General features: G+C 43.8%; 1 protein-coding gene across 5 annotated transcripts in view; it reads right to left on the bottom strand.

Annotated features, from left to right (window-relative positions):
* TP53BP1 (tumor protein p53 binding protein 1) overlaps nt 1–12,541 on the bottom strand; it is a 68,508-nt gene that overhangs the window by 45,542 nt on the left and 10,425 nt on the right. For all 5 annotated transcript variants that reach the window (XM_067555383.1, XM_067555380.1, XM_067555381.1 and 2 more), the window contains 4 exons: nt 11,747–11,931; nt 8,955–9,081; nt 4,791–4,885; nt 734–939 (listed from right to left, as the gene is read on the bottom strand). In XM_067555383.1, coding sequence (XP_067411484.1) covers nt 734–939; nt 4,791–4,885; nt 8,955–9,081; nt 11,747–11,931 — 613 coding nt within the window. The remainder of the gene's footprint in view (nt 1–733; nt 940–4,790; nt 4,886–8,954; nt 9,082–11,746; nt 11,932–12,541) is intronic.

Raw genomic sequence — 12,541 nt, forward strand, 5'->3', positions numbered from 1 at the left:
GTCACCTTTACCTCAGGAAGAGGTTACTAACTGGTGTGTCCTGGTCCAATTCTCCCAATAGAACCTTAAATGTCTCCCCTACCTGCGGATAGGTGGATGAAACTGAATCCATAAAAAAGCCCCAGTGGAGTGCACTATTCAGAACGCAAAGCTCACGTCCAGGAGCATAGGTGCAAGGGAAAGGCCAAAATGACAGAAGTCAGGGAATTCCTAGAGGAAAACTGCAATGATTAGTTATAGAGCTTAGACTACATTTTAAATGCATTACTACAAATACCAGTGCTTCACTCTCGCCACAATTAAGAGTGTTGCTGGGGTCTCTCACAGCCCCATTTTACAGACATATCCCAGCAGAAGCCTCACCAGGGGATATAGTTTGAGACATAGGATATGCAAATCAGAATTGAAGACAGATTTCCAAAGACATTGTAAAGAGAATCTCATGTGTTTCCTAGGCCAGATGAAAAGATAGGCACCAAGAATAAATCAGACAAGAGTCTCTTAAATCACACTGCAATTTTCTTCTAAGAATACATGGTGAGTGTAACAGAACACCATAGAATGACAAGTGGGGATAGGAAAAATCTCTAGAGCCAATTAAGCAGGAGAACACCACACACCAGTGTCCAGAGAATGAGCCGGAAACCAATCTCCTACAACCAACCATGTGACAAAACTTCAAGGAACATGGTACGGGGAGAAACTGAGGGGGAAATTCCACTTCAATACCCACATGGGAAAACTCTGGTTGTGATGGTATAGGGAAGGATCCAGGAACAAAGGCTTGGGCACTCTGGGATACAGGAGTTGAAGCCTGTGGTAGTACATGAGGTCCTGGTGGGACAGGTGGATTGCCAGTCTCCACTGGCTCATCTCCTCTCTGCTTCTCCTGTAGAAGGTTTCCTTCTTCTGTTGGAGCACATATATCCATCTGCTCATCTGATGTGAAAGAGGGAAATTAAAAAGTTAATTATAGCTGCCAGCAATACCTTAAGAGAAGGTTGTCTAACATATTCCATTACAAGATCCTGTTTTCAGTTGCTTATAGTTTTTCCAAACACCTTGTATGGAAAAAATTAATCTGCCTTGGGCTGAATTCTTTAGGAAGAATCAACAAAAATGGTTCAGCCATTTCTTAGGACCACGTTAGGGAAAAAATGCATTTTGCCCATGTTAAAAAAAATTAATGCAACCATTTTATTAGAGAAATTCTAGCACCTCTGTTTTAAATAAGGGACTTGAAATTTGCAAGAGGGTTTGCCCTGGTGTCAGGGATGTGCCTTTTGCCATCCCTGTAAAAATAAACCTTAATGTATCCACATTATAATCTTCGGGGGCAGGTGGGGGAAAATCTGTTTACTCATGTTCAATAGAGGTTTGTTAAGAGTCTGGCAGCATTAGTCTGCTGCACTGAATATGCTCCATCCCCACTCAGCTCCTAAATGTCAATTGAACCATGCGTGCGCCACTCCCACAAAGCAACTGAGCACACTTCATTTGAGAGCTGAGAAAGATTTTTCCTGCAATTGCTACTCCCAACAACTGGGGTCTGCTGTGGCACTGGGCACCAGAACAGGACAGGGAAACGGTTTCCTGTGGTCTCACAGATTTCAAGCCAAAAGGCACCATTAGGACCATCTACCTAATCTCTGGCATAACACAGGCCAGAGAATTTCACCCAGTGATTCCTGCATCCAGCCCATAATTTCTGGTTGGGCTACAGCAGATCTTTCAGGAAAGAGACATCCAATCATGCTTTAAAGACTCCACATGCAAGAGAACCCACCACAGCTCTGAGAAAATTGTTCCAAGGGTTAATTATTCATAGTCAAAAGATTTCCTTATTTCTAATCTGAATTTATTTAGCTTCCATTTCCAGCCACTGGATTTTAAGATCTATTATATGTACTTTTATGACCCCCATTATCATAACATCCAAGCACCTAAAAAGTTTTAATGTAATTACCCTCCCACGCAGCTGTTGTGCAGTAAGGAAGTGTTAAACCCATGTTACATATGAGGAACAAAATTAGAGAGAGACTAAGGGCAAATTTTTCAAAAATGTCTAAAGTGCCATTTTCAAAAGGACTTAGAAGTCTAACTCTTACTGAGGCTCCTGCATGTGTAAGTCACTTTTTAAAATGGCACTTCAGACATTTTTGAAAATTTTACCCAAGATGACTTGCTCAGAGCAGGGAATGAACCCAGATCCCCCAAGTCTTAGGCTAGCACCATGACCACTAGATAATTCTTCTTCTCACTGTCTCCTATTCACATCCAGGTAGCACCGAGGAGAAAGAGGAAGCAGTCTGACTCAGTGAAAAAACGTGAAGGAGTAGTGTGAGGAGGCAAAGAAACAGGACAGATGGATCCAACCATTACAGAACCCTTCCTCCCAGGGCCTGGAAATGAACCCAGAATTCCAAAGTCACTCCAAAACATTCTTCTGCTGTCTAGCAAATAGCTGTGAATTCATTGGCAAAAATACATCTCTTCTCCTTCCAATGGATAAGCTACATGGAGGATTACAACCTGCTGTTGCTACCAGTTATTCAGTTAGCTCAAGCTGTAGATGTCTGTGTTGTGGAGCTAAAGGTCCCAACCCTGCTGACAACCCATATGGGAATCAATATGGTTCTACATGATTGAATTTGTGTTTTTTTCAGTCTTTAAAAAAAAAAAAAAAATACCACCTTGGGAAATGGCATAGAAATGTTAAGAGAACACAGATTGTAAAGTCATGTACTCAGAAGTTAGGAAGGGTAAGGTTAAAGTTGCCTATGCAACCTTAATTCAGCCCATTGTGTGGATACGTGATAATACTATGTGATTAAAGTCTGTACTATTTTCCACAGGACCCCTGTCTCATTCAGTGCACATGCCGGATGGTGTTTAGGGAATGAAACACGGTCATGTACTAAATGAGGCTGTTTTCTGTAGGACCCTTGTGTCTGTAGAAGGTGTGTGGTGAACAAAGAATAAAGACTGTCTCATGTTATGACGGCATATACAAACCACATATTGGACAACAAGGGGGTAAGGAGCTGCTCTGGGCTCAGCCAGCCCCCCCATCACCACCACCTTCAAGAGATGCACAGACTAAAGGAGTTAAAAGGAAGCAGAACAGCTCACTTGTGCAGAGGGAAGAGAAAGGGCCTTCACCTTGCAGCTCCTGAAGTAAGGCAGAATCTCTCCCATCCACAGCTGCCTGAAGGTCCCCTCCCCCAGAGGAGGGGACATACCTTCGACAGACCCTGAGGGGGAGGCATTTCCCCCATCACATACTAACCCAGTTTATTTGTGTTGATTCTGTGTTTTGTTTATGGACTGCCCCTGAAGGGGAGAGACTCAGAACTGACCAGATGGCCAAGGAATGAGAGCAAGCAGCCAATCTCTCCCAAGAGGGAGAGAGCGGCCATGACCAGCCATGAGGAGGTGCCACACAGTGAGCTGATCCCCTTCATGCTTTCTTTTACAGACTGCAAACTGTGGACAACATTGGGGTGGTAGGAATTGTCCCCGGGAGGGCAGCCCCTTTTGTTGCCTTCACAGAGCCCTGAGCTGGAGCCCGGTGGAGTGGGTGGGCCCAGGCTCCTCTACCCAAAACCCCTCTGCAGGTCAAAGGGCCTAAGCTCCTGACCACTAGGCAACACTCCCCACAAGTGAAGCCCACTACACATGGTTAAGGTATTTGAATGCTATCCTAGATAACTGGATTCTACCTCTGCCTTTTTCACAAAGCTTCTCCGAGATGCTGAGTAAATAGCTTAATTAGTCCTTTCCACAGTGGCCACTAATTGTGTGTTCCTAATTTTCCAGAAGCCCATCTTGAGACACCTGGGACCACATTTGCAGAAGTGCTGAACTTTTCAACTGTAAGTGAAATCCAGTGGATTCTGTGCTTTGAACATATAAGGTACTAACAAATGCTAAGTACTATTAAAAAGTAAAGTTTTAAGTGTCTCAAGTTGGGCATTCAAAATTAATGAACACTTGATAATTTTGGCTTTAATGTCACTTTCTTGGTTCTTCATATGTAAAATGGGGATATCACCTGACCTTGCATGGGTACTGGCAAGAGATTCATTTGATGATAATGTATTTGAAGCTCTCATATGCTACAACAAATGCACCATAGCAACACCTAAGAGGAAAATAATAATCTTCTATTCAGTGCAGGGTTTGGATAGTGTATGTTTTAATAGGGCCTGGAGCCAAACTTTGAACAAGAAGGATAAAAAAATATTGAATAGCTATCTATTCATTTAGCACTGTCCATTCTGTGCGCGGGATGAGGAAGGGGTCCTGTGGAAAAAGTAGTATGGGATTATAAAATTAAAGACAGTATAATAATGCACAAGGGGTCTGAATTAAGGTACAGTGATCCTTTAATCTCCCTCTCCTCTCCTCCCCGCCCGCCCCCCAATATAATATGTTTATACGTGAGAGAGATTCCTGCTGCCCTGCAGTACCCATCCAAGAAGGAAGCACAATGGCAAATGGCCCTTGGCATCCCAACCTTACCAAGAGAGGAGAAACAAGCTGTTGGTGCCACACTCTTCATGTGCTATTTCCCTTCTCCCACAGGCACACGGGGAGCCAAGGTGGGAATGGTCCAACGCATGTGCACTGAAGGAATCAATCAAGTTTGTAGACACTAGGGGCAGGGCTGGCTGCTCAGATTATAATATGGACATGATTCTAACCAGCTTTGGAGGAAGCTACGCACACAGGCTGGAGGAGTATGCATAGGGAGAAGCCAAAACCAAATCACTGTTCAGAGGTTTTACCTTTTGCTTCTTCCTGTTCTGTGGGACTGCTGGGGATGATAAGAGGATGGGATCCAAAGGCACCAGTAGAAGGAGTAACTAGTTCTGAAGAACCACTGCAGAGAAAAAAAATAATTACAGGTCAGTTAATGTTTTAATTATTTCTCTTACTCAAAAAGAGTAGCTCCAGCTTTTCACAACAGGAGCCTGGTTCACCAGCAAAGACAACCAAGCCAATCAGCCTAAGTCTAACAAACACCCACAGAGGAGCACAGGCAGGGGACCTGCAGCTCAGTTTCCATGCAGCAACAGTCTACAGATCACAGCATGAAGCCACAGAAGCAGGGAGAATCCTACTTATTCAGACCGCACTTAAAATATCTTGATGACAGATGTGGAAACAAGCACCATTCTGACATGTAGAAACAAACTGTCAAGAATGGAGGAGACATCTCATTCAGTATCTTGTCTTAGATAATGGCCAATACTGGATATTTCTACCACAGAATTCCTTGACTTTCTTCAGAAAGTTATGCAATATGTTTGGTTTGGGCAGGTTTCTTCCTAACTGCAGGAAGGTAGTGGCTGACTTATGCTCTGAAGCACATTCCCTTAATTACCTAGGGTCCTTATATGATGCCCATTACTAAAGTACCTGAATGCCTCACCATGTTAAATGAATTTATCCTCACAATACCTCGGAGAGGTAGGGAAAAGCTGTTATCCCATTTTACAGAAGGAGAACAGACTCAGACAGGCTAAATAAGTTGCCCAAGGTAATACAGGAAGTCTGTGGTGGAACAGGTACTTGAACCAAGTCTCTCACGTCCATTTTATCCAGTTTTTATTCTACCTAATGTGACTGTGCATTACTACTCATGTTAATGTGTAGTCTGACTTTTACTAAGATCTTGCCTTAAGATATTACTGGAGTCAATGAGTTTCACAGTTTAGTTATACATTGTACAAAAAGTTTCCTCTCAACAGCTTTAAACTGCTGTCTTTGAGTTTAATTATGAGAAGAGATAAACAGGGATCATTCATTGTTTTGTATACCTCTATCATATGAGGATGGATTATCAGTTCTGAACTCCAGCCCACAAAATGGTGATTACAGACTGCACTAAGAGCTGTGTCAGTGGCGTGCAGGGGAAAGAAAGAAGACAGATGGGAGCTACTCAAAGACGGAATTTGGAGAGAGGAACTCTGGACAGCAGCTGTAAACAGTCTGTTCAGTGAATTTACACATGAAGGTGAGAAAAGGAGATGGGGCAGTAGATGCAAAGGTACTTGGGGGTCAAAAGTGTGGGGCTTGTGTTTTGTTTTTTAAGGTGGGGGAGACTGAAGTGAAGAGGGACAGGTTAAGGAGGACACAGAATCATAGAATAGAATCATAGAATATTAGAGTTGGAAGGGACCTCAGGAGGTCATCTAGTCCAACCCCCTGCTCAAAGCAGGACTAACCTCTGCTATATCATCCCAACCAGGGCTTTGTCAAGCCGCAGCTTAAAAACCTCTAAGGATGGAGATTCCACCACCTCCCTAGGTAACCCATTCCAGTGCTTCACCACCCTCCTAGTAAAAAACTTTTTCCTAATGTCCAACCTAGACCTCCCTCCCTGCAACTTGAGACCGTTGCTCCTTGTTCTGTCATCTGCCACCACCGAGAACAGCCTAGCCCCATCCTCCCTAGAACCCCCTTTCAGGTAGTTAAAGGCCGCTATCAAATCCCCCCTCACTCTTCTCTTTTGCAGACTAAACAAGCCCAGTTCCCTCAGCCTCTCCTCATAAGTCCTGTGCTCCAGCCCCCTAATCATTTTTGTTGCCCTCCGCTGGACTCTCTCCAACTTGTCCACATCCTTTTTGTAGTGGGGGGCCCAAAACTGGACACAATATTCTAAATGCGGCCTCACCAATGCCGAATAGAGGGGAATAATCACTTCCCGTGACCTGCTAGCAATGCCCCTCCTAATGCAGCCCAATATGCCATTGGCCTTCTTGACAACCAGGGCACACTGCTGACTCATATCCAGCTTTTTATCCACTGTTACCCCCAGGTCCTTTTCTGCAGAGCTGCTGCCCAGCTCGTCGGTCCCCAGTCTATAGCTGTGCATGGGATTCTTTCTTCCTAAGTGGAGGACTCTGCACTTTTCTTTGTTGAACCTCATTAGATTTCTTTTGGCCCAATCCTCCAGTTTGTTTAGGTCACTCTGTATCCTATCCCTACCTTGCAGGGTATCTACCACTCCCCCCAGCTTAGTGTCGTCCGCAAACTTGCTGAGGGTGCAATCTACCCCATCCTCCAGATCATTAATAAAGATGTTGAACAAAACCGGCCCCAGGACCGACCCCTGGGGAACTCCGCTTGTGACCGGTTGCCAGCTAGACATGGAGCCATTGATCACTACTCGTTGAGCCCTATGCTCTAGCCAGTTCACTATCCATTTTATAGTCCATTCATCCAACCCATACTTCTTTAACTTGCTGATAAGAATACTGTGAGAAACCGTATCAAAAGCTTTGCTAAAGTCAAGGTATATCACATCCACCGCCTGACAAGGGTGGGGGAAGGGAGATCAGGAGTGAGCAGGGTTACTAGCATAGTTTGAAAGATTAGAGAATGACACCAGAGAATAAAAAGCTTCTGTGTCAGTGACAGGGGCAATGGGGAAAGTGGAGGGTGGAAGGGAAGGCAGACAAGTCGTATCAAATTTTTCTCATGGGGAGTGGGGGAGAATCATTAAGATCCAGTGTAGGGAGGGAGGTGGGGATGGGGGAGGTTTGACAAAGAAGTCAAAGGTGGTGAACACATGGGGGGGGGACTGCACATGCGGGAATCTGAGCAGAGAAGTGAAGGTGCTTGGCTAGGGTGACAGCAGCATTGAAGGAGGAGAGAATGCAACTGTAGTGGAGAAAGTCAGCATGATCACAGGACAACTGCCAGAGATGTTCTGCTGTACAAATGTGGCAGTGGAGGACGCAGACGATGGGGAAGAACTAGGGTGGGCTTTGTGATCGGAAAGACAAAGGGATCAAGAGTGGAGAATGCAGAGAATTGACTCTTATGGGAAGAGAGAGCAGGGAGGAGCAGGCTGAGAGTGGAAGAGAAGACACTATCAATGATGGTGTGGTATTCTGAGAGAGACAGACCAGGTGATTGTCAGAGTGGGGGACTCAGTGATGAAGAGATCAGTGCTTGGTAAAGATCAGGCCAAGTGAATGGCTATTCTGAGGAATGGGAGAGTTGATCTAGTGTCGCAAGTCAGAAGAGGCAATCTTCTATCCTTTACCAGAAGAGCTCTCTTTATATTATCAGCAGAGGACTTTGTCTGACCACAGTCATCTTTAGTACCTGTCAGCTTCCCCACCCACTTTCTCCTAATTTAAACAATACAACTCCACCCTAACTACAGAAAATTAACAAGATTGGTTTTGCATCAGAAGTATGGCTCCTCTGAATTATGTGGAGGCATTTCCTTCTGTGTAGGCTCTCCCTTCCCCAAGTAGCTCCTCACTGCCTGACAAGTTTTAAACCCTCTTTATTTATTACATCACCATCTTATCTGTATATGGACACACTGAAGCATCCCTTGTTCAGTCAGCTTTGCACTGAAGTTTATTTCAGAGAAAGCTAGCAAAGAGATTCTGAAGCATGCATGGAGCTGGGGACACCCTCCCCAAGAAAGCTATCTGGAGTTGAGGAGAACTGATACAAAATAAAAATGCAGCTTAATTTTTTAGTTATCCCTTAGGAGGCTAAGACCGAACAGATTTTACAACTCCTCCACAGCCTTCAACTTGGCATAACCTGAATAGAACCAAAAAGAGATCATAGCTCTCCTCCCAGCAACATGACGTCCCCATTCCCCACTCATATAGCAGAAAAGCCTATAAAGGTCCCTATTCTCCTTGAGGAAGGCTGAAAGGTTACTAATGAGCCCAGTATCTGCCCCCCATGGAAACCCATGTGAAAAGCCAGAATTATACCTTATCAGTCATTAAGCTTCAAAGACTTCAGTTTGCAAAAACCCACAATTACAACTGAATCCATGTCAGAAGATTTAACCCCACCTGCCCACATGCTGCAGTGCTGGGCTGTTTGTCTTAATGACTTTCATCCCTGCAGGACTAGAGCATATCAGAGGTGTTGGTTGTGGGGTTGTGTAGTTTTGGTTTTTTGCTTACGTGGAAAGACTCTCCTGTCCAAGGGACCCCTGCCCAGAGAGATGCAGGAGGTGCAGAGTGCCAGCAGGGGTGCATGCCACGGAACCTCCCACTTCCACCCTGGTTATGGTACAGTCACTGTCTGAAGCTATTTGGAGCAAGAGGAAACAGACTGGATTATAATAAAGCAAGTTATCCAGATAAAATCATGAGGGATGATTTTCACTTCTGCAAAGTTACCTCCCAATTAAACAAAGACCAATATGGTCACAGAGAGACAGAAAGGGATTTTGGAATTGCAGGTCCAAGGCACATGAAATGCAAGGATCATATGACTAAGACGTAAAAGGCTCATTACTGGCTCGCAAGAGAGGCCTGCTCTATCATACTGGACTATAAAGTGTTTACACTAGGGAATTTTAGGAAAAAATCTCTCAATGGTTCCAATACCAGTTCAGCCAAATCACTGTTAGAACTGATGGGCGCACTAGTGTAGACAAGGCTCTGGCAACAAGAAAACAACTAACGGTTTTTACCCTTTTAGTTAGATGAGTAGATTTTACATCTAAAAGGTTTAACAAAGTTATACCAATTTAACTAAAACTGTTTAAAAACCACACCTTTTAGTTAAATCAGTGCAACTTTGTTTTGACCAAGCCTTCAAACCATGATCAAGTCACATTTTAAACCTTCATTTCAATAAGCTAGGTAGAATGTCCTAAGTCTCTAATGGTAAGGCATGTTTTACAGACCTCAACTCATTTTTGTGACTTTCTTCTGAAACTTCTCCAATTTTTCAATATCCTTTTCAAGTGTGGATACCAGAAGGGGATACAATATTCCAGTAGTGGTCTCAATGGTGCTGCATATAAAAAGACAACCTCCCTATTCCTATTCTATATATCCCTGTTCATACAGCCACCTATTGCTAAACCTACTGAAAAGCAAGTCTAAGTGAAATATGGTAAAAATTATTCTGGCTGCTGAAGCCTTTACACTAGCACTTTTACTAATTACAACACAAGTTCAGCTGAACTAGTAGGAATTTTTTGGATGAGTTTCCCCAATATGGACAAAGCTCAAAATACGTGCCCATGCTTCATCTCTAGTGTGTCACATAAAAGGATTAGCAGTTTTACTGCCATACCTTTTCTTTTTAATTTTGGGGGCAGAGGGAGGGCAGCCTGCAGGGAGAAGGGAAGAATACTCAAGCCATTCTAAAGGCACTATTATGATTCACCTCTCAGAGCAACAAGAGAACATTTGGACACTCCCCACACAGGAGAAGGTAGTACTTTGGAAAGCAAAACACATTCAGATGAATAGAAACATTGGTTTAATCAAATACACCTAGAGCATTCTGCCCATTATAACCTGCTTCCCTGTAAAAGGGCACACCTGCCCAGTAATGACCCTTAAAAAATCCACACAGTCCAGATAGTCAAACATTTTGCCATCTGGGATCCAGTTTAAGTCTTGCATGAGGTCTTTCAAGACCTAAGTGAAACCTACAAAATCTGGGCCCAGCCCCTCCCTCTAAGGGTCTGTCCTCTTGGTACAGTTCAATTTTTTTTGCCCCAAACTCAAGCTGGGCATGGCCCTTCCCCACAATGGTCTGTCTTCTTGCTCTCCCAGAATCTCTTGCCTAGAGTTTGGCCTTCTCCACAGGACTTCCTTTATACTCCTGCAGTGTCTGCAAGCAGCTGCAGATAAACTTCTTTATCATAGAAGGTGAGGGTTGGAAAGGACCGCAGGAGGTCATCTAGTCCAACCCCCTGCTCAAAGCAGGGCAACTAAATCATCCCAGCCAGAACTTTGTCAAGACAGGCCTTACAAACCTCTATGGATGGAGATTCCACCACCTCCCTAGGTAACCCATTCCAGTGCTTCACCACCCTCCTAGTGAAAAACTTTTTCCTAATATCCAACCTAGACCTCTCCCACTGCAACTTGAGACCATTACTCCTAGTTCGATCATCTGCCACCACTGAGAACAGCCTAGCTCTCTCCTCCCTGGAACCCCCCTTCAGGTAGTTAAAGGCTGCTATCAAATCCCCCCTCACTCTTCTCTTCTGCAGACTAAACAAGCCTAGCTCCCTCAGCCTCCCCTTATAAGTCATGTACTCCAGCCCCCTAATCATTTTCATTGCCCTCCACTGGATTCTCTCCAATTTATCCACATCCTTCTTGTAGTGGAGGCTCCAAAACTGGACAATACTCCAAATGCGGCCTCATCGGTGCCGAATAGAGGGGAATAATCACTTCCCACAAACAGCTGGCAATGCTCCTACTAATGCACACCAACATTCCATTAGCATTCTTGAAAACAAGAGTACACTATTGACTCTAATCCAGCTTCTTGTCCACTGTAACCCCCAGCTCCTTTTCTGCAGAACTGCTGCCTAGCCAGTTGGTCCCCAGTCTGTAGCAGTGCATGGGATTCTCCTGTCTTAAGTGCACTTGTCCTTGTTGAACCTCAAGATTTCTTTTGGCCCAATCCTCCAATTTGTCTAGGTCACTCTGTATCCTATCCTTACCCTCCAGCGTATCTACCACTCCCCCCAGTTTAATGTCATCCACAAACTTGCTGAGGGTGCAATCCATCCCATCCTCCAGATCTTTAATGATTTATAAGCCCCACATGCCTTTCCTTAAGTCTAATTTGGCAGTAGATAATTGTTCCAGTTGCGCTGGACCCCACTTCCTCTTAAAGGGGGCTGTCTCCCTGTGACAGATGTATAGCCCCCAGCTCAATGACAGAACAGTAACTGCTCCCTTGGGACGGATACTTTGACATTATTTAGTCTGTTTACCTTTTGTGTTGCTCTGGGAAAACATATCTTCCTGAGTTGACAAAATCTCTGACTCCTGCAGACCAGGATCAGATGATTCCTCAGCCTGCAACCCACTTTCAAGCATATTGCAGACAGGTATTTGTTTCCTGATGATCTCTTTGTGTTGCTGTGGAATTCTGGGAGAGCTAGGCTTAATCTCTGACCTGGGAAATTCAATTTATAGTAGTGTTGCAGAACTGTCATGAATATTTTACCAGCCCAGGCACCAAAAACAAAACAAAAAATTCTATTGACTTGTCCTTACCACAATAATAGCAGGGACAAAAAAATATTTTCACCCATGTCAAAATACACATACACACTTGGGCAAGTAGAATTTAAGGCTGATTTATACACTTTATATTAATAAAAAGAAAACTTAAGGTTCTGATTTCAGCTTCATACGAAGTTGCAAAAACAGGTTTAAATATAATTTTAAAACATTACTTATTGACCAGAAAGCCACCATCATGAAAATTGGACAATGCAAGTGAAGCTAAAGAATCTGCTTTGCCAGTTAACAGTGAAATTGGAGAATTTCACCATTGTAAGTTTACAAAATTAAGAGTTATTAATACACTTAGCTCTTTTGTTTAAACGAGTTATAATTATAAAACACAAAATGATGAATCTCTCCAATATCCAACAGAGTCCCTGCTGGAAAGTATCATTAACATAGACTCCCCCTGAGACACCACTGCGCATTCCCTGAAAAGAGGGACAAACAGCGACATGGGTTTCTGAAAGTACTTCAAAACATCCTTAATAAATATA

The sequence above is a fragment of the Emydura macquarii genome, unplaced genomic scaffold (genome assembly GCF_026122565.2).
Source record: "Emydura macquarii macquarii isolate MOO-44397 ecotype Brisbane River unplaced genomic scaffold, CSIRO-AGI_Emac_v2 contig_1644, whole genome shotgun sequence".
In the NCBI taxonomy this organism is placed as follows: Eukaryota; Metazoa; Chordata; order Testudines; family Chelidae; genus Emydura; species Emydura macquarii.